Source organism: Lutra lutra, chromosome 15 (genome assembly GCF_902655055.1).
Source record: "Lutra lutra chromosome 15, mLutLut1.2, whole genome shotgun sequence".
Classification (NCBI taxonomy): domain Eukaryota; kingdom Metazoa; phylum Chordata; class Mammalia; order Carnivora; family Mustelidae; genus Lutra; species Lutra lutra.
In genome coordinates this window covers 6181770-6207304 of record NC_062292.1, presented here as the reverse complement: position 1 = coordinate 6207304, position 25535 = coordinate 6181770, and the positions used below count along the sequence as shown (strand labels likewise).

Sequence of the window (25535 nt, the reverse complement as noted above, 5' to 3'; positions counted from 1 at the left end):
TAAAATACCACTCAAGCAATATTACATGCAGAAATAGTATTTATTTTTTTTTAAACATGTGATTGAAAATGCTTTCACAAATGTGCTTTCTTCCCCTACTATGTCTCGCCTTTTATTACATGTTGTTTCCAACTGCCTTTGTTATTATTTATATTAAATGGGGGAGGGAGGAGAACTCGTGTATTCTATTTAAAAATTTTTAAAAAGGATTGGTAGTATGAGGTATATTAAGTGTATGTTAAAACTATACGGTCATTCTTCACATCCCAGCCTACTGCCAAAATAAAGCCTTAATTCGTTAATTCTGTAAAGTACGATTATAATCATTGCTTCTCTACTTCATAAAGGCACCGTTGTCCCACTTATGATTAGACTGGTTACATTCTACTCTCTCTTGTCTTTAGCTCCCGGGGTGGAAGGGGGGATATTACCCCCTTCTGAAACACATATTAAAAGCAGAACTTTACATAAAAATTTCTGTAAGATGTATGTCCTGTTGAAAAATAGAAACATCTTTGAAAAGAATGTTTTAATCTATAAGAAAAAGCACAAACTTCCTGAAAAAATGAAACAGTCCTTTTAAAATGAAAATAGTCCTTTAAAATGAAGAAAACAAATTACTTTGTTTTCCATTACCCACATAGGGTGTCAGAAGTTAATTATACCTTTCTCATCCTTTTCCCTTTATCTGGAACATCATGTAAATTAACTGACAAAGGTAAATTACCTAATGTAATAGTTATAATTCAAATCTAACTTCTAGTCATTTCCATCTGTTTATTGATGTCAGAATAATAAATTTCGTGAAGCTAACAGAACGGATAGCTGAAACAAACAGTTTCTAAAATCTGCTCGTTTTCTATTCCAAAAGCCAGTTTTACCATAAAATATGTATTTTACCAATGGAACTTAATTAAAAAAATTCTAAGAAAAATATGAAGTTAGCCACAATTTACAAATAAGGATCTCTGAGTATCAGAAGTCAATTTTATAACTCCTGCTTTCATTATTCTTTAAATAGAGATACAAAGGAATTGGCTATTTATTAGACAAATCCAGAATCCCTACATTCCCTCCTTGTGAGCTGAGACAGACACTGAGTAATTCTGTGGGAAAATAAAAACAACATATTTGGTCTGGTGATATTTTTCCACAATTGAAGAGAGCTGCTTATGTTAATTAAAAATAAAATAAAAGCAGAAGCTGAAATAAACACATACAGTGTGTATGCAGCCAACCTTGACAAGATTCTGCTGAAACCCATCTTGTAATACAATAGGATAGTTTGGCTTGCCCAGTGAAATCATCTGAAGACAAGAGTATGTTCGTCCGATCTGTATGTGGGTTTTGGGTAAGGTTCAAGAATCATCTGCTTAGTTGTCTTACTTTCTGGGAGAATGGAAGAGTTCAAACTCTTTATTTAAAAGCTATACATTTGTGTTCATGTGAAATAGAAACACAGTCCCACTTCTGAGATTAATAGCAAAAATGTGTGAGTAAATAGACAAAATTAGCATATAAAACTGTCATGCTACCAAATGGAACATGAAAAAAAAGTCTCATTTGCTTTAAAAAATATACTAACCTAAATATTCTCTTGAATATTTTTATTTTGTAAGGAAATCATAAAATGACCCAAAAACCCCATAATATTCCATTATAGAAAAAAAAATTCTAGTTAGTACCTAGATAAAAGTTCACTTATCCATTTTATTTACATAAAACTGATGAATTAGTATATAACTCCTTTCCAAGCATTCTGACTTTGTGTAGTTTACAAAATGTTTTCATGAACATACTTTTCTAGTAAATGTCTCTTACTAGCCCCACCTGAGGGAATTTGAGGAAACTGTATATTGCAAAGAACAAGCAAGGTATTCTGTTCCTAGAGCCCTATTAGATAGAAGGAAGGATGAGGTTACATGCCTTTTACACACAAGGAAGCTGAGGTCCAGACACTTTCTGTGGTTTTTCCACTGCAATTCTAAGGTAGCACTCTCAGGGCCCTGTCCACCACACTGGCTTGTCTTAACAACTGTAGAGAGTGCGTGGAATGCTAAATTGCCTCAAAAACTTTGAGAGTCAGGAAAGTTCCATCACAATATGATCTTCAAGACACAACCCAACTCAGCTATCACAATGACCTGTACATGACTCTCAACTAGTTCTACAGAAATGAAAGCACATACATTTGTCACTGATTATCACTGGGACTCTGGGATAGGGTACAAAGTAAAACTAAAATGTCGTGTGTTGGGGCACCTGTGTGGCTCAGTCAGTTAACTGTCTGCCTCTGGCTCAGGTCATGCTCCCAGGGTCCTGAGATCGAGTCCCACATCGGGCTCCTTGCTCAGCAGGGGGTCTGCTTCTCCCTCTGCCTGCCATCCCCCCTCCCCGCTTCTGTGCTCTCTCTCACAAATAAATAAAATCTTAAAAAAAAAATAAAAATAAAACGTCTTATGCTGTACCAGTATCATTGAGGTAAAAATAGAACCTCACAAAGAAATTCCTTTAAGATGCTTTCCATATAGTCATTCATACAACCAAAATGTCCCTGTGTATTTGCAACCTCAAGGTCAGGAAAATGAAAAAGTTCAGGTTTGCTGCTACTTAAACGTGCAGACCAAGCAGAGTCCTTGTGTTTATAGACTATCTTAGCCTCCAAAATGGACTGCAGCTGGCTTGATAATATGACACCTAGAACATAATAATAGCCCATAACAAACAGAAAATAAAGGGGGGACGAGACTGAGAAGTTATCTGTCGGAACACAGACTCCTGGTTCGGCTCTCCTCTCCTCTCCTTCAGGGTCTTGCCTTGGCCATTCACAGGGATCGAACAGAGAGTAGAGGGTTGGCATTTTGTTTTCAATTTTGGGTTTTTTTTTTTGGGGGGGGGGTGGATATGGCGGGGAAGGTTAGGTAGAGGGGTTTCTGCACAAAGAAACACAAGCCAAAGACACTATAAGAGCCTGAGGCCTTGGGTTCCCAAGAAGTTCTCGCTGGTAGAGAGAACATCTGGTGAACTACTGCTTGGCGGGGAATGGGGTGGTTTACAAAATGGCTGGGAAGGAGACCCCGGACTCTAGACTCTGGATTAAATCCACAATCCCTGAGCTGCAGGACAGGAGCCAGCCAGCCTGGCTGAGGGAAACCCCTTCAGCATGTCAGGAAGAAATGCACCTGCCCGCTCGCATACACAGTTCTAGAAAAGCAGTGAATTCAGCCCAGACTGCTGTACTTCCAGACTGCAAGGCAAGTGTGGGATTTTGTTTTCAGCCTAGCTTCCTCAAAGCCGCCCGGGTCAGAGTAGCTATCGTTCGGTGAATGACTGGCCAGAGGTTACACCGAAGCCCCCAGAGCCCGGGAGACTTCTACCATTTGCTGATGGATCTGCACACATCCTGGGGAAAGGCTTCAAGGCAGCTCCACATCCGGGTCCGATGGACCCCGAGCAGGTGCAGCCTCATCAACTGGGGCACAGCCTTCCCCACCCCTGGGGTGGACTGTGATCCCAGGAGGATCCTTCTTGGCTATCTCCTTCCCTGGTTCTTTCTGTTAAACTTCTCACTGCTTGACCATGGAGCTGTGAGTACCCTCTTAATTGCTTTACATTAAGACCTCTACTGTTTCAACAAACATATAGGCATGGAATTTTCCTCTATTCCAAATAAAGTCCGTTCTCTCAGATAGAGCTGCAGACCCCTGGGCCCAATCTCTGTGTCTCTACACAAGAGCTAAATTAGAGGTGAGACCACTATCCCACTTGTCCCAAACTGAGGCTTTTGATCTTCAAGCAGGAGCTGAGGGGGAGCAGACCCTAGTCTTCTAGGCTTGCACTTCTGGGTGTATAGAGATCCCTCATCCTAACCACCAGCTGGAGCAAAAAATGTGCAGCCCAATATTCTTGGCCTGTCATCCCAGGGGGAGAGCTTACATCTTGCAAATGGGGGCTCAGTTGAGAGAGCAGTTTCCGTAACATTGAACTAGAAAGAATGGATTGTGGCTCCAATGACACAGACTCCCACTGTTCATGCCAAGATTAAGTAGGTTGTCTCCAGTGAATGATTCTCCATCCGCTGGATGCCCTTAGAACATTTTGTAGAGATGTTAAGTGATTGTTTTACATCATTTTCTCCAGTTAAATGTTTGTTTTATGGGATAAGACTTTGTTTGGTAAGTCAGTCTCCTAAGTTCAAGTATTTTAGTAAAATCCACATGATGAGGGGATTCTACATAGTTCCATATAACTTATCTAAATATTTTGAAGTGATCTCCACCTGATTTACAACCTAAGTATTGCTTCTCTTATGTCACAGATAAGGACAGAGATTCAAAAGTCATGGTAAGTCCCTGAAGCCACATTGGAGCGAGTGCAGATATACAGATGTGATACCAACATCTATGTTCCATGACCAGGCGAGGCTGCCCAACGTCTGATCCAATGGAGCCAGTGAAGAACAGGAATGAAACCAATAAATACATGGCCGGAATCTGAAATCTGTCTCTGGTTTCTATGACTACCACCAAACGTTTCTAACTCTAGTTAAGATAATAACGTGCACATAATATAGCAAATAACATCTACAAGCTAAGCATCTGGCAAATACTAGCTAACTTAATTCTCATCTCCAGAGTAGGTACTATTATCCTGGAGTTATGGTACTGGCTCGGAACCACAGAGCTAACACATGAAGAGCAGGATTTGGATTCCAAGATGGCTGCCTTTCTGAAGAGAATCACTACTGATCATTGACCTGGTCATGTTAACATTGCTACAAACATGGAACAAAGATTTACTTCTTTGAGAAATGTTTCATATGATTCATTATTCTCATTCTTATTTTTTGTGTTTTTAAAGATTTATTTATCCATGTGAGAGAGTGAGAGAGAGCACACAAGCAAGCAGGAGGAGGGGCAGAGGGAGAGAATCCTCAAACTGACTTCCCGCTGAGCATGAAGCCCAACCTTGGGCTCAATCCCATGACCCATGAGATCATGACCTGAACCAAACAAAAGAGCTGGACACTTAATGGACTGAGGCACCCGGGTACCCCTTTATTTTTATTTTTGAATTTCGGGACTTTTTAATTCTAAAAGATGGCTCTTTCACTAACAGATTAATCCTGAGGCAGTTTCTGTTTCATGGAACAAACTGAAATTTCTGTTTGTCATCATTTAAGGACTTGACGTTCTTTGCTTTATCCCACTATAGCTGACGTACAATGTGTTAGTTTCAGGCGTACAATACAGGGATTCAGCAATTCCACACTCAGGGCTCACTGTGGTAAGTGCGCCATTAATCCCTTCACCGATTTCACCCATCCACTGATGTGCCTCCCTCTGGAAACCAACCGTTTGTTTTCTATAGTTAAGAGTCTGTTTTTTGGCTGGTCTCTCATTTTTGTTTTGTTTCCTAAGTCTACCGATGAGTAAAATCATACAGCATTTGTCTTTGGTGGATATATTTCACAATGCGTTATACTCTCTAGATATATCCATGTTGCAAATGGCCAGATTTCATTCTCTCTTACGGCTGAGTCACTGTCCATCGTCTACGTACCATATCTTTTTACCTACTCCTCTAACGATGGGCATGTGGGCTAGTTCCCTAGTGCCTGTCGTAAATACTGCTGCAATCAACACAGGGGTACATGTATCTTTTCAAATTAGTATTTTCAAATTCTTTGGGTAATTACCCACAAGTGGAATTATTGGATCATGTGGTAATTACATTTTTATTTTTTGGATGAATTTCCATAGTAGTTGCTCCAGCATTCCCACCAACGGGGCAGGAGGGTTCCTTTTCTCTCAGTATCCTTACCAACACTTGTTTGTTGTGTTTTTGATTGTGGCCACTGTGATCACGGTAAAGTGACATCTCACTGTAGTTTGAGTTTTGAGTTTTTTCACTCATCATCTCCTTGATGATGAGTGATGTTGAGCGTCTTTCCACATGTCTGTTGGCCATCTGGATGTCTTCTTGGGAGAAATGTATGTTGAGGTCTTCTGCTCATTTTTAATTGGATTATTTTACATGTGTGTGTATGTGTGTGTGTGTGTGTGTGTTGAATTATATGAGTTCTTTGCTTTTTTTTTTTTTTAAAGATTTTATATATTTACTTGAGAGAAACCATGAGGGGAGGGATAGAAGGAGAGGGAGAAGCAGACCCCCTGCTGAGCAGGGAGCCAGATGTGGGATTCAATTCCAGAACACTGAGGTCATGACCTGAATGGAAGGCTTAACTGACTGAGCCACCCAGGCGCCTAAAATGAGTTCTTTATATATTTTGATACTAACCCTTTATTGGATAAGTCATTTGCAAATATTTTCTCCCATTCATTAGGTTGTCTTATAGTTTTGTTGAATCTTTCCTTTGCTGTGCAGAAGCTTTTTACTTTGATGTAGTCTCAATAGTTTATTTTTGCTTTTGATTCCCTCACCTCAGGAGACATATCTAAAAAATGTTGCTATGGCTAATATCAAAAAAAGTACTGCCTGTGCCCTCTTCTAGGATTTTTATATTCTTAGGTCTTACATTGAGGTTCATGATCCATTTTGAGTTTATTTTTGTATACGGTGTAAGAAAGTGCTCCAGCTCCATTCTTTTCCATGTGGCCTTCCAGTTCTCCAAATACCCATTTGCTGAAGTGATTGCCTTTTTCCTGTTACATAATCTTGACTCCTTTGTCAAAGATTAAATGGCCACATAGTTATGGGTTTATTTCTGGGCTCTCTTTTCTGTTCCACTGATCTTTTTTGTTTATTTTTGTGCCAGTACCATCTGTTTTGATTACTACAGCTTTGTAATATAGCTTGAAATCTGGGATTGTGATACCTCCAGTTTTATTCTTTTTCAAGACTGCTTTGGCTATTCAAGGTCTTTGGGCATTCCATACAAATTTTAGGATTATATGTTCTCATTCTATGAAAAATTCTGTTGGTACTTTGATAGGCATTGCATTAAATCTGCAGATTTCTCTGGGTGGTATAGATATTTGAACAACCTTTGTTTTTCCAACCCATGAGCATGGGATATCTTTACATTTATTTTTGTTGTCTTCAATTTCTTTTAACAATGTCTCATAGTTTTCAGAGTACAGGATTTCACCTCTTTAGTTGAGTTTATTCGTAGGTATTTTATTACTTTGGGTGCGATTGTAAATGGGATTGTTTTCTTAATTTCTCTTTCTGATGCTTCGTTTAGTGTTCAGAAGTGAAATGGTGGGACATCTGGGTGGTTTAGTGGCTTAAGCGTCTGCCTTCCGCTCAGGTCATGATCCCAGGGTGCTGGGATCCAGTCCCACATCGGGCTCCCTGCTCAGCAGGGAGTCTGCTTCTCCTTCTGCCATGATCCCTCTGCTTGTGCACTCTCTCTCTCTGACAAATAAATAAATAAAATCTTTAAAAAAAAAAGAAATAAAATGGATTTCTATACCTTGATTTTGTGTCCTGCAACATGACTGAATTCATTTATCATTTATTTAGTATTAGACCCCAGTGATGGAGTCTTCCAGGTTTTCTACATACAGTATCACGTCACTGCAAATAGTGAAAGCTTTATTCCTTCCCTACTGATTTAGAACCCTTTTATTAATTTTCCTTGACTTATCCCTGTGGCTAGAACCTCCGGCACTATGTTGAATGAAAGTGGTAAGGTGGACATCCTTGTCCTGTTCTTGTTCTCAGTTTTTCACCATTGAGTATGATGCTTGCTCTGGGTTTTTCATTAATGACCTTCATTATTTTGAGGTATGTTCCCTCTATATCTACTTTGTGGAGGGTTTTTTCATGATTGGACGTTGTACTTTGTCAAATGTTCCTTCTGAGTCTGTTGAAAAGATCATACACTTTTTATAACTTTCTCTCCTTGATATCGTGTAACATGTTGACTGATTTGTGAATACTGAACCACCCCTGCACCCCAGCAATAAATCCCACTTGACTGTGAATGATTTTTAAACATATTATTAGATTCCATTTCCTGAAATTTTGTTCAGAATTTTTGCATCTATGTTCACTGGAGATACTGGCCTGTAGTTCTTTTTTTTCTGTAATGTCTTTATTTGATTTTGGTATCAGAGTAATGCTGGCCTCATAGAGTGAATTTGGAAGCTTTTCTTCCTCTTCCTCAATTTTTGGAATAGTTTGAGAAGAACAGGTATTAACTGTTGTTTAAATGTTCAGTAGATTTCGCCTGTGAAGTCATCCGGGCCCAAACTTTTGTTTGTTGGGAGTTAATTGATTAGTGATTCAATTTTGTGGCCAGTATTCAGTCTGTCCAAATTTTCTATTTCTTCCTGGTTCAGTTTTGATAGGTTATACGTGTTTCTAGGAATTTGTCCCTTTTAGGTTGTCCAATTTGTTGGCATATAATTTTTCATAATATTCTCTTACAATCTTTTGTATTTCTGTGGTGACAGTTGTTCTTTCTCTCTTTCATTTCTGATTTTCTTGTTTTGAATCTTCTCCCTCTCTCCTTTCTCTTTTGTTGATGAGTCTAACTAAAGGCTTATAAATTTTGTTTACCTTTTCAAAGACAGCTCCTGATTTCACTGAACTGTTCTATTGTGTTGTTTTATTTTTACTTTCTTTCTTTTTTTTTTTTTTTTGGACAGAGAGATCACAAGCAGGCAGAGAGGCAGGCAGAGAGAGAGGAGGAAGCAGGCTCCCCGCTGAGCAGAGAGCCCGATGCGGGGCTCGATCCCAGGACTCCGAGATCATGACCCGAGCCGAAGGCAGCGGCTTAACCCACTGAGCCACCCAGGCGCCCCTATTTTTACTTTCTAGGTAATTTATTTCTAATCTGTATTCTTTCCCTCCTTCTGCTGGTTTGGAGTTTTGTTTGTGCTTCTTTTTGTAGCTCCTTTAGGTGTAAGGTTAGGTTGTTTATTCGAGATTTCTCTTGCTTCTTGAGTTAGGCCTATCTTGCTCCAAAGTCCCTCTTAGAAGGGCTTTTGCTACAAGCTAAAGATTTTGTATTGTTGCTTTTTTTTTTTTTAACATTTTATTTATTTGTCAGAGAGCGCACAAGCAGGGGGAGTGGCAGGCAGAGGGAGAAGCAGATGCCCTGCTGAGCAGGGAGCCTGATGCGGGACTGGATCCCAGCACCCTGGGATCATGACCTGAGCAGAAGGCAGACGCTTAAGCCACTAAACCACCCAGATGTCCCACCATTTCACTTCTGTACACTAAACGAAGCATCAGAAAGACACTTCTGTACATGTGGGGCTCAATCCCAGAACCCTGGGATCATGACCTGAGTGGAAGGCAGACACTTAACCGAATGGAGCCACCCAGGCGTCCCTGTACTGTTGTGTTTTCACGTACTTTTTAATTTCTTCTTTTATTTCCTGGCTGATCCACTTATTGTTTAGTAGCACATTATTTAACCTCCATGTATCTGCGGTTTTTCCAGAATTTTTCTTGTGGTTGATTTCTACTTTCATAGCATTGTGCTCAAGAAATATGCATGGTATGACTCTGATGTTCTGAATTTGTCGAGACTTGTTTTGTGGCCTAATATGTGATCTATTCTGGAGAATGTTCCATGGGAACTTGCAAAGAATATGTATTCTGCTGTTTTAGCATGTCCCTGGACACAGCTCTTCATTCCAGTGACTTGGAAGTAATAGAATCTTTCTTTTCTAAATTGTATTTATCAATAAAGCCTTTGGAAACTGGAAAAAAAAAAGAATATATCCGAATATATCTGTTAGACCCTTATGGTCCATTGTGTCATTCAAAGCTGTTACTGTCTCATTGATTTTCTGCTTGAATGAACTGTCCATGGCTGTGAGCGGGTGTACAGTCCCCTACTACTATTGTATTATATCAATTACTTCCTTTATGCTTGCTATTGGCTGCTTTCCTTATTTGGGTGCTCCCATGGTGGGTGCATACTTACAACTGTTATATTTTCTTGTTGGGTATTCCCTTTATTATTACATTGTGTCCTTTCCTTCTTTCCTGTTAACAGTCTTTGTTTTAAAGCTTATTTTGGGGACACCTGGGTGGCTCAGTTGGTTAAGCAGCTGCCTTCGGCTCAGGTCATGATCCCGGCGTCCTGGGATCGAGTCCCACATCGGGCTCCTTGCTTGGCGGGGAGCCTGCTTCTCCCTCTACCTCTGCCTGCCATTCTGTCTGCCTGTGCTTGCTCTCTCTCCCTCTCTCTCTGATAAATAAATAAATTTAAAAAAAAATCTTTAAAAAAAAAAAAAAAAGCTTATTTTGTCCGGTAGAAGTATTGCTACCCTGGCCTTCTTTTCACTTCCATTTTCATGATAAATGCTTTTCTACCCCTTCACTTTCAACCTGCATGTGTCTTTAGGTCTGAAGTGGGTCTCTTGTAGTCAGCACAGAGACGGGACCTGCTGTGTTATCCATTCTGTCACCCTATGTCTTTTGACTAGAGCATTTACATTCATTCATTCACTAGGCCATTTACATTCAGAGTAATTATTGATAGATAAGTACTTATTGTCCTTTTATTACTTGTTAAATGGTTTTGTAGTTCTTCTCTGCTCATTTCTTCTCTTAATTTCTTCTCTCATGATTTGCTGGATTTCTTTAGTGATATACTTGGATTCCTCTCTACTTATTTTTTGCACATCTATTACTGGTTTTTCATTTGTGGTTACCATTAGGTTTGTATATAACATCTTCTGCGTTTAGCAATCTATATTAACTTGTTGGTCCCTTAAGTTTGAGTCCATTCTTTACTATTCTCCCCCTCACATTTTAGGTATATGGTGTCATACTTTACATCCTCTTATTTTGTTAATACCTTTATCGACTTTTACAGATATACTTATTTTAACTGCTTTTGTCTTTTCTACATTTCTTACTCCTTTCTATGGTCTTTCCTTTCCACTCAACATTTCCTATAGGGCTGGTTTAGTGGTATGAATTACTTTAACTTTTTTTATTTTGGGGAGGGTCTTGGAAGCTCTTCATCTTTCTTTCTATTCTGAATAATAGCCATGCTGGTTAGAGTATTCTTGGCTGAACAATTTTTTCTTTGAATATATCATGCCACTCCTTTCTGGCCTGCAAAGTTTCTGCCCAAAACCAAAAAACCCTGAATGCCTTAGGGGGTTTCCCTTGTATATAACAGTTCTCTTTTTATTTGCGGCTTTAAAAATTCTCTTCACTACTTTTTGCCATTTTATTTACTGTTTCTTTGTGTGGACCTCCTCGGGCTGACTTTGTGTGTTGGGGGGGAATCTCTGTGCATCCTGGATCTGGATTGCTGTTTCCTTTCCCAAATTCAGGAAGTTTTCAGCTATTACTTCTTCCAATAGATTTTCTGCCCCTTTTTCTCTCTCTCCTCCTTCTGGGATCTCTATAATGAGAATGTTATTATACTTGGTGTCGCTAAGATCCCTTAGTCTATTTTCATTTTTTATTATTTCTTTTCTCTCTCCTCTTTAGCTTGTTTTCCATTACTGATTTTCCATACTGATTTGTTCTGCTTCCTCCACCCTATTCTTTATTCCTTCTAGTGTCTTTTTTATTTCATTCATTGAGTTCTTCATCTCTGATTTGTTCTGTCTTTATGTTTCCCATCTCTTTGCTAAGAGACTCACTGAGGTCCTCCACTCCTTTTCCAAGTCCAGTGACTATCTTTACGATCATTACTTTAAATTTTCTATCAGGTGTATCACTTGTCTCTGTTTTGTATAGCTCTTTTGCTGTGATTTTGTCCTGGTCTATCATTTGGGACTTATTCCTCTGTCTCCTCATTTTGTCTAACTCTATGCCTGTTTCTATGCACTAGAAAAGTCAGCTACATCTTCTGCTCTTGACAGTAGAGGCCTTATAAAGAAGAGGTCTTGCAGTGTCCCGCAGTACAATATCCTCTGCTCACTAGAACCTGATGCTTTAGGGGTGTCTCCTATGTGTGTTGCATGCATCGTTCTGTTGTGGCTGAGCCACTTTTGTTTTCAGTCCCGTTGCCTGCGATGGTTCTCTTTGCTTGTTGTGGGCAGGGTTTGGTCCCTGTGGTGTTAGTGGGTCAGGCTAGGGCCATGTTGGGTTTAAGTTCAGTCTCACCAAGTGTCTGTCAGATTTGCAGTAGCACTGAACTTCAGGTCACAGTGAAGGTGGGGAGCGTAGTGTCAGCAAGGTCCACCTACATGGGAGGGGACCTGCAGCTCCTGGGGACTGAAGCAGGGAGGGTCGGAGGGGTGTACCCACAGAAGCATGCATGGGCAGGATGCTCAGTGTTAGCAAGGTTTGCTTGGGTCTACTATGGAGAGGACCTGGAGCTGAGGCCCATCTGGAGGGAGCGCGTCCACGGAATGCCTCGGCTGGGCATGCTCTTTTCAGGTTAGGTAGCGAGCGTTGTGGACTGCTGGCTCCCAGAGGTACCATGTGTCTAGGCTGTGGGGTGGGGGAACAAAATGGTGCTCACCAGTTCCTTTGTTCATGAAGAAATCTCCCACATGTGCTCCTTCCAGCACATGCTCTGATATTAGTAAACAAATCTCTCTCCCATATATCACAGGTGTTTTTCAAACTGCTGTTTCTATGCTATATCTCAACAGGGCTATTTGTTTTGCTGTCTCCTTAAGGGTGGGGACTCAGTCTCTCAGTTTGCCCTACTGGACCAGGTCTTTCAGGACCCTGCTGACTTTAAACATTCCAGGTTTTAAGCCCTGCTGATTTTAAGACTTCTTGAAATTTGGCCCCTCTGGTTTTCAAAGCCAAATCTTATGGGGATTCATCATTCCCAGGTAGGATCTTTGGTGTGAGAGTCTGTTTCTCTCCCCTTTCCATGTCCCTGCCAGTGGGGTCCCTCCTTCCTGTGGATGGTCTCATGGGTCCCTTTAGCTTCCAACTGTGCTTCCACAATTCCTACTCTCTTCAGTGTGGCCTCTCCTCTACATTTAGCTCTAGAGAGTCTGTCCTGCCAGTCTTTGCATCAATTTCTACGTTTTTTACACTGATGTGGCTGTCACCTAGTTGTTTCCGTGGGACCAGATGGGCTTAGGGTACTTCTACTCTGCCACCATCTTCCCCAGACAGCTGTTGGTCTTTACCCATTTTTGCTTTTCATTGAAACTGAACAATTCTCTTTACCAATTTATCTAGCACAATATGTCATACTAGATAAACAGCAACTAAAAACATGATACCTATTCACAGAATATATAGGATCTCGCCTAATTAAGTAATGGTAAAGAACTTCCTTAATCAGAATTCTCCTTCAAGAGTCATCAGATTTCTTTAGAGAGTGTGATGGTTAATTCGATGTGTCAGCTTGGCTAGGTGCGGTAACTAGTTTTGGGTCAAACATCAATCTATATGTTGTGAAAATATTTTTGAGATGTGAGTCGCATTTAAATCAGTAGACTTTGAGGAAAGCACATTACCCTCCATAATGTGGATGAGCCTCATCCAATCAGTTGAGGGTCTTAAGAAAAAGACGACTGCGGCTACCCTAATAGGATGGAATTCTGGAATTCTGTCTTCAGAATGCTCTTGAACTCAAGATTCTAACATTAACTCCTTTCAGGACTTTCCAGCCTGCTATTGGCCAATTCCCTAATCTCGCTCAGTCTCTCTGTGAGCACGCGTGCACACGCGCACACACACACACACACACACACACACACATACATCCTATTGGTTCTGTTTTCTGGAGAACACTGACCACTACAGAGAGAAAGAAGAAAAGGAGAAAACTGAGGCAGAGAAACCAAGAAATTTGTGAGATAATTCTCTATGTTCACTCATTCATGATTGCAAATCTCCATTCTGAAAGTACAAGTTAATGCAAGGGAAGTTACTTAAACTCAATAGTTCCTAGAACCAAACTCTTCACCCTTCTTTCTTGAAACAGGTTCCTGCTATACTCCCTTCTCTGGTATTTCCACAGTCCGAAATGTCATCCAAAAGAGAAGGTACTAAAGTATTCACAATAATTTGGTACTTAACAGATTGATAATCATCCAGAGTCATTAAAATAAAATTCAGAAATTCAATATAATATTACACTATTATTTTCTTTTTCTTTTATGCTTGAAAATAAAAACTGAGCTAATAATTGGTTCCTTGAGATAAAATGTACCAATAAGTAATTTATAAACTTATTTGAGAATACATTTTGGTATTAAAGGAAAGCAACTTCTCACCATTTATGAGTCTCTGTCAGTGAGTTTTCTTCTGCCTCTTGATCAATTTTAGCTGAAAAATGCAAGAAAAAAAAGAAATGAGATATATGATACTTATTCTATCTTAAACAAAATATGATCCAAATAATATGAAATATATTTTTATTCATAATTAATTAATTCTAATGCATTCCAGAAAGAGTTTATTTTAAATCTATAAGCAAATATGATTAAATAGATATTTAATTTTCATTAAGTTAATAATAGGTACCAACACACATAAGATATAAATAAGCACAAATTTAAAATTTGAAGTAATACCTTTTTTCTAAGTAATTTCTCTAATTTACATTAACCTGAGAAAATAGTAGTTCATTTCATATTCACAGTAAATGTGTTTGTCAAGGATTTAAATGCTAATAATTAGTTAAAATAATTCTCTCAAGCAGAAGTACAGAAACTAAGTCAAGAAACTCAATAGAAATGGTATGTGACCTTGACCAGTGCTCTCTGCACCAGACCACAATTCTACAGAGGTAAAAGACACTAACATTTTCTACTTATTAAAAGTAGGGAGGCAACAGTACACTCATTTATTTGCTATCACCTTTGTTTCAAAATAAATGGTACCCTGACATAAACTTAAAAGACCAAATTTGAGAAAGCCATCAACCACATCACTATTTGAAATTATTTAAAATAACATAGGAACTCCAGCACATGAAATAGGTGTGCAGTGAATTCTACGTTTTTTGACCAGCAAGCATGCCAAGAATTTATGGATTACTCCACACACACACACACACACACACACACACACACACACACCTGCCACAAAAGTTTCAAAAATACTCTTACTCCATGCAATGCTCTCACATTTTTAGTCCATTTTATTAGATTTCAAAGTGTATTTGTGACCCACTAAATTGATTTCATGGTGCACTAATGGTTTGTCACACACACTTTTGAAAATCAGAGTGACAGGACAAAAACTTAAAAAAAAAAAACAATAAAGAAAACCTAGAACTAGTGAAAGAAGACATTGCCCTTTTACAATCACTCCCTCATAGGTCACCCTTGTGACCGTCTGGAGAAAGGAGGAGACAAAGTGGAGTGGACGAGTTGATTTTAAGGTTGGAACGGGGCACAAAAGCTAACCGACGGCCATCTGAGAATTGTCGAAGTGTCTCTCTCACTACTGAACGCGCAATTGTCCAGCTTGGGCTGGTTAATGTTCTACAACCTCAGGACTGTTTGTTCAAAGGTCTGTACAGTATCTGCAAAGGCACATGGAGGGTCACGCTGCCACTCCTGGCCAGGACTGGGGAACTCGGCAGGCAACGTCTGAGCCGGGAGCAGAAAGTGTTGTCGTCCCCTTTCCTTTTTTGTACATTAGATTGTTCACAAGAACTTCCGGGTCAGTTGTTAGCTGTATTGAAAATCAGAATAAATGCTCCATGATTTTGCTTCGAAAAGGCTCCAACGTGAACACACTGTCTTATTAAATCTGCTCTGGGCTGCCTGGCTTGATAATGATTGGCTTCAGGCAGCAAGTCTAGAGCCATACAAAGTGTGTTTAAGGCAAAACAACAAAGCACCGCAATGCATGCCACTTCCAGGAAGGACAGTCTTCCAACTGCCCTCACGTGTGTATTCTCTGCTTTTTGAAAATACAGAGATTGGGGCGCCTGGGTGGCTCAGTCATTAAGCGTCTGCCTTCAGTTCAGGTCATGATCCCAGGGTCCTGGGATCGAGACCCGCATCGGGCTCCCTGCTTGGAGGTAGCCTGCTTTCCCTCTCCCACTCCCCCTGCTCATTGTGTTCCTGCTCCCTCTGTCAAATAAATAAAGAAAATCTTCAAAAGAACTAAAAAATTAAAAGAATAAAATACAGAGATGAAGACTGAGATTGGAAGAAAATTTCTGGAGTATGTTAGAAGAATCAAGTAAACGATTTACGAAATTTAAAATGCGCCAGAATGAGATGCTAGAGGTCTGTGTTCTATTCCTGATTCTGCCACTAAGATTAGCTATGTAACCTTAGGAAAATAATCTGTTAACATACATAAAAGACTTAGCATAGTGCCGCCAATAATTAGCAGAGGCTAAATAAATGTTCTTCAAAAATGTTGGACTCGATGCTCTTGAAATTTGTAACGTGATGTAATACATAATTATCTTTAATTGAATACATCAAGTGCTATTTCATTACGTTTCAACTTCTATGCAGATCAAGAAAGCACATACAGCTTTTCAAAAGTATAAGCGTCTAAATTGTGGTGAGTGGAATGAAGGGAGTTTCATATGTTCATAATGATTCCTTTTGATGTATCCTAAAGCAGCTCTTGCTTCCCTGCGTGAGCAAGTTTGGCTGAAAAAAACATTCTAATCCAATGTGGCAAACGACTGGGTCTTACCAAGGAAACTAAACATAAAAACAGACCCTCTTCCCCAACCTAATGGCCACACTACAATCATAAAACCAAATTGGAATAGCAGAGAATACTTAAAAATGCTCTATTATCCATTATTTTCACATTATTTTGAAGCTAAGAGGATTTGTGTATCCAGAGTGTAATCAGCTTTGATAAACAGTCAAATGAGAGATCAAAGCAAGTGCATTAGAGTACACATTTCAACTCTTGATGGAGAGTCAATTCAAGGAACTAGACAGATTTTCCTTTGTATGGCAATCTTAGAAACAAAAACTTTCTGAAAAGTCGGGGTGCAATTCTGTTTTCTGGGAACACCGAGATACCATTTTCCAACATGCTGCTTGTATAAACACTCCATCAACATTTTGCTGTCATGATTCCTTTAAACACACTTATGTTAAGTTAGTGACAAATGCAAAATTTGGTTTCTTTAGTTAAGGAGGATGAAATCCACCAAAGGAAAAGAAAATGTAATTTAGTGAAAAGTAAGATACCTTTTAGCAACAAAATAACACTGCCGTTTGTTTGGGGAGTACTCAAGCTAGTCACATGGGGGACAAAAATCTTAGACGGTTTTTTAGTTTGAGTAAAAGCTTCTGACAGGCTGTGACCATCTGTGTTATACACACAGCTTTTCTAGTAAAAGTTGAAGGTGACATAGCAATAAGATTATTTTCTATAAACTATGTCAACATCTTACTGCTAATTCTTCTATTCCCTGACCTACTTTTTCAAAAACATAAATACTGTTTTCAGGTCATTTCTAACAGCACAGAGGACCTTGTGACTAGTTCTGAATGTCGGTGCTACTTTTAGCAGTGGTTTCCTATATATTTACAACCCATTGTCTATAAACTTTGATAAAAAAGTATGCAAAATTTGCTAGGTAAGGGATATAATAAAAGGTTCCACTTTTCTATTTAAAGTAAGATCCATTTTCCCATTCTTTATAGTACATAGCTCATCTCTTTTTTGACCTATCAAACAAGGATGGGAGACTTCTAGTCGTTCATGATAATGGTAACTACAGAAAAGTTTTCAAAAGCATTTAAAATAGGGGCACTTGGGTGGCTCAGCTGGTTAAGCGTCTGCCTCCTGCTCAGGTCATGATCCTGGATCCCTACATCGGGCTCCCTGCTCAGTGGGGAGTCTGCTTCTGCCCCTCAACCTACTCATGCCCGCTCTCTCTCTCTCTCTCTCAAATAAATAAATAAATAAATAAATAAATAAATAAATAATAAAATCTTAAAAAAAAAAAAGCATTTAAAATAGACATCAGGTCCAAGGTTTGGTTTGGAGTGATCTTCATGCTGTCTTCTGATCATTCGAGGCTCCCTGCCCCCAGCTGCCCAGGAAGCCTCGACCACCCCAGAGGAATTGCTGTGACTCCTAAGGGACACCACTGTCCTAGGGCTTCCCTGGCCTCAGATCTCTGGGAACTGCTTCTCCCATGTCACGTATGAAAAAGCTACGCTTCCTTGGCAAGGGTCTTAGCACTCAAGCTCTTGTTTTCAGATCCCATCAGGGTCAGTGTTTGGGATTAGAACACGAAATTCAGCTGGGCAGACCTACGTATGAATTCTAGATCAGCCATTAAACTGTGTTAGATTTTAATAACCTTATGAATCACGTTGATTTAATAACTTCTCTTTATCATTAAAACAGGGTAATCATTTCTTTTCATTGAGTTTCCTAATTAAATAAAATGTAAACCACCTGCAGCACAGGTAATAATGGTTCTTTTTTTCTCTCCACATTACCATGACTATAAAAAGGGACCAGGATGTTACTTTCAAAAATGCAAAAATTTCTCTATTGTAGGCTCATCAAATATCCTCTTCTTAATGCTTCTACAGATAGAACCCAGATTCAGAATGAGCCTTCTACAATGTTAAAATAAGAAGACTTCCTTATAACAATATGAAGAAGTTATGGGCCAAGAAATATCATAGGAGACTCCAAAACTTTCACAAAAATCAAAGAATAACTCTGTATTGAATGTCTTTTGTTTTTTTATTTCTACTTCATCTGTGTGTGTGTGTGTTGTGGTTTTCATAGGCCTATAATGGAGAACTTCCAATGCTTATGGTACAAGAGGAAGCTGACAGTCTTTTAGTCCTGACAGTCCTTTCTTTGGAGGAACAGCAGTAAATGAAATTGCTACAGGAAATAAGGACAACACCTTTTGTAAATTTCAGGAGACAGAGCAAAATACAAAAGATAAGATGACATTTTGAAAGGCTGCAATATTCGTCTCAAGCACACATTTTTTACTCGACATGTACGATGGGTAACCATTCCTATCTCGATAGCTGAGTTCCACTGCCAAGAAAATGTTTTGAGAGCGGATATACTGAAAACAGAGTTGTAAGTGCGGAGAAGAGAATCGAAATGGTGAAACAAAGCAACCGACCTTGTACTGATATCAGAGGAGAGAGAAGAAGAGGGCAATGCAGTGAAAATAACAAGTGCTTTGTACTGACACTCTCTGGAGAATCTGAGAACTCAACAGTAGGAGACCTAAAATCTAAAAGTGTGGAAATAAATGGACCTTACAGAACCAACCTCTGCACTTCAGGGGCAAACTGGGTCTGAGACAGTAATCAAAATACTGCAATTGTCATAGTGATGGTTCCCCTCTGCTCCCCAAATCTCAAAAGCTAGCAGTCTGCCATTTGAGGCAGAGGAAGCTTTTGGTTAAAACCATATTAAAAAAAAAAAAAAAAAAAAAAAGGAAAAGAAAAAAGAAACACTGAACTTACTAGGAGGCGGACTTGATTTATTTATTGGTGAGTCCCCCCCCCCCACCTTCTATTTATTTATTCTAGTGCAAGGGCATAAGATTACCTTTCAGATCCAATTCTAGCAAAGAGGCCATTGGCATGGACATTCCTATGTCCCTGAACATACAATTAGTTCAAAAGTGTCTTAATGATTCTGTTTCAGCACTTTGGCATTCAATGATAGCTTCTCCAACAGCACTAAGACTTCCTCCCCAAAATCTCTGCTCCCACAAATATTTTCTGGCCATTGTTGTCCTACTAAGTTACTATTTTGACCCAGGGATTGGCGTCTGTAGTCGCTTGTCTGGCTCCAGACTCTTTTGCAATGTTAAATATTTCTGCTGAACTTGTTCCAAATGACTGTGAGTAAGCAGAGGCACGAACGGACGCCCTTTCTGGTCTGGGGGTTTCATGAGGGAATACCACATATTCCCAGGTAATTGGAGACAGAGTTGCATTTGAGTAATATCAGATGGAAGGCAACTTAGAACCCTTTCATCTGCTTGTCTAGGCTCTAAATCTTTTTTGCTCTTTTTCCTTTTATTTAAAGTGTTAACTAGTTTTTGTTTATAATTAGCGATGAATGTGCCTTTCAGTTGCTTTTAAGTGCAGCCAGTATGGGTTCTTTTTTAGACAGATGCAGTGCCTTTCTTCTGAGTCATTTCAAGTTGTCATTTAATTGCAGATATATTGCTTTGGTTTTGAGATTTTTTTGAGACACTGCTCCTTTTGACAATGAACTGAAAGTCAAGGAAATTTAGGCAGTTTGTGTGTGTCAGACAGTGAATGAATATCAGAATTTCTTCCCTTAGATAGAACTAACTCTCAGTGCATTCCTTCCTTGATGCTCCAATGTTCTTAGGACAATAAAACAAATGCTAAGGGATATTCCTGGGAGGAAGAAAAACAGTATCTACAGAGTATAAAATTACAACTTGGCCTTTGCAGTAATTCACATCCAACTTTGAGTTAATACGGAGGGTTATTCCTACTCTGTGCATAAAAATATACACCATAAAAACATATACCTAGAAATATAGGTGTGCATAAACAAAAGGAATACGAGCTCACCATAAAAACTCAAGAAACATACATACTATAGTAAATGATGCATACTTCAAAAATTTGATATATGTGGCTTCCGGCCAACCCTAAAATACAAGAAAGCCATGTGCTATTATCACCCAGCCTGGTGTAGTTATTGAAGTGGTCCTCAGTGAAATTCCTTTCTAAATCTTCATTTTAAACCCAAAGTGAAAACGACATAGGAAAACATAATGTATGTGCATGCGTTTCACATTCTGTGAACAATACAGTGTAAAAGAGGTATTGGTTTCCAACTGAAACACTGTTTACACGACCCAATTTTTCAAATAAAATCATAGACAGAGCCTACATATTATTCTACCCATATTCTACATAAGTCTCTAAATCCCTCAAAAACCTTCGCTAATCAGCATTAAAGAAAAGACACATCTGTGGCAAATTCCTTTCTTTCTTTATCAAGTAACAACTATGTTATTGAAGACGACGAACTAAGCACACCCTCTAACCAGTTCCAAGCTGAACTTACATCAGGATCCTTCAGACAACACAAAAATGTCTATAGGCCTTTAATTAAAAATACGCAAATGAATGTTTTAAGACTGACCTTTCCATATTATATGCAGTACCAATTAATTCTGATTTGAAAATTCAAAATATCCAAATACAAAACTACTTAAACGAAAACACTGGAAAACCAGAAAATCTTTCCCAATGTACTTCCTCTTTCTCCTAACTTTACTTGCCAACACAAAGCAGGAATTGCAGTAGGAAGGCTAGGGCATTCCAAACCTAGAAACAAAAGCTGCATGACTTAATGTTACGATATTTCAACCAAACTTTGATCACGGTATGCTTTGGATACTTTGTTAGGAGCTAATACATGCATACTATTTTGGAGCCTCTCCTTTCAAGATAATGTTAGATGAGAAGAGAGACAAATCATTATTTGCGGGGATTATTACAAGGATAGTTCAATGAGAATGTTAATATAGATATTGGCATTACTATTCTAATTGTTTACATGTAATAACTCACAATAATAAAAGACACTATAATCACTCCCATTTACAAGAAGGAAATTGGCAGTTAAATAACTTGCCCAACACACTAGAAATCCAGAAATAATAAGAGAAAGAGACAGGATTCAAACTCACACGGTCTGATCCCTGAGCCATGCTGTCAAGTCTGTTATGAGCACAATTAAGTTAAACATTTACCTATTGAGAAAGATGTTAATAAGGAAAAGAGAAAGGCAAATGCTGAGCTGGGACTAAAATGATGAATGACCATCAGTCAAATGAAAAAGGAAGAGACTAGAGAAGGCATTTAAACAACAAACAGCAGGGGAAAAAAATGTGCAAAGACGTAAGCGCCACATAGTACAGGATGTCAAGAAGGAAGGATATAATGTAGACAAGATGGGGGATAATAATGGAAAATAGCTGGCCAAAAAGCTGTGGACAGAGGCAGGTTCAGCCTCTTACAGTGTGAATTCATAACAAACGAGGCAAAGGAGACTGATCTTCATTCATTTTAAACCAAGGGAAAGAGATTTTCACTTCTGGACTTGATTAACAAGAACCAAACTTACCTCCTGCTGTAATCAACCAGAAAACTGGATAAAATATATGATACGCTACTGGGTATTTACCCTAAAGATACAAATGGAGTGATCTGAAGGGGCACGTGCACCCAAATGTTTATAGCATCAATGTCCACAGTAGCCAAATTATGGAAAGAACCTAGATGTCCATCAGCAGATGAATGGATAAAGAAGATGTGGTATAGATACACAACGGAATACTATGCAGCCATCAAAAGAAATGAAATCTTGCCATTTGCAATGACGTGGATGGAACTAGAGGGTATCATGCTTAGAGAAATAAGTCAAACAGAAAGACAATTATCATAAGATCTCCCTGATATGAGGAATTTGAGAAGCAGTGTGGGGGGTTTGGGGAGTAGGGAAGGAAAAAATGAAACAAGAGGGGATCAGGAGGGAGACAAACCCTAAAAGACTCTTAATCTCACAAACCAATTGAGGGTTGCTGGGGGGAGGGGGGTGGGAAGGGAAGACTGGGTGATGGATATGTGCTATGGTGAGTGCTGTGAAGTGTGTAAGCCTGATGATTCACATACCTGTACCCCTGGGGCAAATAATACATTATATGTTAATAAAAATTATATATATACATGTATATATAATATATATATAATATACATAATATAATAATATACATATATATGTATATGTGTGTGTGTGTGTGTGTGTGAATGATATAACTGTCTTCATATACTGGAAAACTGGCAACACAAGGCTGTCCTTTCTGAAAGAAAGTAAACGAACTAGTTGAACCTTAAGATCTTCCTGAATTTCTGTCTAAAGGCAATTTCCAGACTGTGGGCCCAGGAAGGGGAACCCAGAGAAGACAGTCAGTATTGCTGAGTTGAGGCTATATAGGTAGGAGTTTGGGGAATCTGAAATAGCTGAAAATCGAGGGGCTGAGAGCCAGAGAGGAAAAGAGCCTTGCAGAAAAGAAGGCCAGAAATCTGCATCGAGGTCTTTTCGAGTTTTTGCTATTAGGTGGCACATATAGAGAGTGAAGCAAAGTCTTGGTTAGTCAAAGCAAAGAATCAAGAAGATATAAACTGAATAATTCCCAGAGCTCATACAGGGCCAAGAGGTGTTTACAATCTGGAACGGAGACTGTTTGTGACCACCTGGGACAGGATAGCTGGTGGAGACCCCAGTGTGTGTTTGGGGGAGGTGGCGTGGGGGTAGGACCTTATTAGCACTGAATCATCTCCGATGTGAAGGATGCTCCAGACTAGCCCCAGCAAAGTTTACAAACAGGCCTTAAAGGACCAAAACTGAGAAACAAGTAATTAAAATTGTCTACACAAACAAAGCCGAATATTCTTTAGAGTAATGCACAAAACCCACACAGTGAACAATAACAGTGCCTAGGAGTTAATAAGAAATGACTAGACCAACCAAGTATTGGGAATTGTCATCGATTACCAGAAGATAAATAAATCAACAGAAACAGAACTGGGACTAATAAGACATAAACTAGCAAATAAAATAAAAGCATGAAAATTAAAGCAGTTATTATAACTGTGCTCAAATATTAAAGAAAAACATGCACATAGGAGGAAATGGACGTCTCGGTCTCTTCAGACTGCTGTAACAAAATACTGAAGACTTGCTAGCTTAAACAAAATTCATTTGTCACAGTTCTGGAGGCCGGAAGTCCGAGATCAGAGTGCGAGTACAAGGGGTACCAGTGAGAGATTCTTACTGGTTTGCACACAGGCAAATTTTTGCTGCATTCTCACACACCACAGCACAGACAAGCGCATTCTCTCATAGCTTCTCCTGTAAGGGCATTAGTCCCACTTATAAGGACTCCAACCTCATAACCTAATCACCTCTCAAAACCCCACCTCCTAATACCAACGCATTGAGGGTTTCAATATATGAATTTGGGGGGGCCACAAATGTGCAGTATATAACAATGGGAGATACAAAAGAAAGAACTAGGTGGAATTTCTAGAGATGAAAAAATACAGTATAGGAAATGAAAAACTGACTTTAATTAAAAACAAAATTCACTTAGAAATAAAAATTACATGAGGTTAGATTATTTCAGAAGCAAAGAACAATTAACTTCAAGACACAATAGGAGCTATCCCAACTGAAGCATATAGAAGAAAAGACTGAAAAACCTAACCAAGACTTGATGACTTAGGGACAATAGTAGACAGTCTAGCACATGTGAAATTGGAGTAGTGAGAGGAAGAGAGCCGGAGCAGGAAAGTAACTAAAGGAATAATGGCCAAGGGTTTTCCAAATCTGATTAAAAACTATAAACTCCTAGGTCCAAGAGGTCAATTAACTCCAAACAATAAAAACGATATATTTACGCATACAAAAATGTACATTATAATCCAAATCCTGAAAATCATCAATAAACACAGAATTTTAAAACAGTCAGAAGTGGGAAGAAATACATTTTATTTCAAGGAACAAAAATAAAAATTACCAAAGACTTTGTGGGAGGCAGAATAATGGCCTTCCAAAGATGTTTATGTCAATCTTCAGAACCTGTGAATATGCTATGTTACATGTCAAGGGGAAATTGAGGTTGCAGATGGAATCAATGTTGCTAATCAGCTGATACTGAGATGAAAAGTCATTTTGCATTATCTAGATTGGCCCAAAGTATTCACAAAGTCCTTAGAAGTAAAAGAGAGAGGCAAGAAAATCAGTGTCAAAGTGAAACAACATAAGAAAAACTTCATTGGCTATTGTTGACTTTGAAGATGCAAGAAAACTCAGAGTAAGAAATGGGGGAAACCTCCAGAATTTGAAAAAGTCAAGGAAATAAATTCTGCCTTAGAGCTTCCAGAAGAAGGAAAGCCCTGCTGACCCCATAATTTTAGCTCAACAAGGTCAATTTGGATTTTTTTTTCTAAGATTTTATTTATTTATTTGACAGAGATCACAAGTAGGCAGAGAGGCAGGCAGAGAGAGAGGAGGAAGCAGGCTCCCTGCCGAGCAGAGAGCCTGATGTGGGGCTCGATCCCAGGACCCTGAGACTATGACCTGAGCCAAAGGCAGAAGCTTTAACCCAGTGAGTCACCCGGGTGCCCCTCAATTTGTATTTCTGATCTCCAGAGCTGTAAGATAATAAATTTGTGTTGTTTTAAGTCAACAAAGTTGTGGTAATTTTCTAAATAGCAACTATAGGAAACTAATACATATTTGTCATCAGAAATTATGCAAATGGAAGACAAGAGAAAAATATCCTGACATGTGACAAGAAAAATCAAACAAAAACAAACAAACTATTAACTGACAATTCTATATCCAGTGAAAATATCACAAATGGAGGAAAAAAACCAAATAAATAAAACATTTCAAGCAATCAAATGCTAAAAGGTTTGGCACTGGCAGACCTACATAAGAAAAGAACTAGAAATGCTAAATATGTGTAAGGATATTAAAGACATTTTCTCACACATTTCTTTAAAAGGTAATTGACTGTTAAAAGCAAAAGTACAAACAATTTATTATTTTGGTTATGATTTATATGGAAGTAAAAATATGGCAACAACAACACAAAGAACAGGAGGGAAAATGGAAATACA

At 38.8% G+C, this 25535-nt stretch overlaps 1 protein-coding gene across 1 annotated transcript in view; it reads right to left on the bottom strand.

Moving 5' to 3' along the window:
* Window positions 1-25535, bottom strand: part of FMN2 (formin 2) — a 359646-nt gene that overhangs the window by 61197 nt on the left and 272914 nt on the right. The window contains exon 16 of the mRNA XM_047705078.1: window positions 14139-14190. Within this exon, the coding sequence (XP_047561034.1) occupies window positions 14139-14190 (52 nt within the window). The remainder of the gene's footprint in view (window positions 1-14138; window positions 14191-25535) is intronic.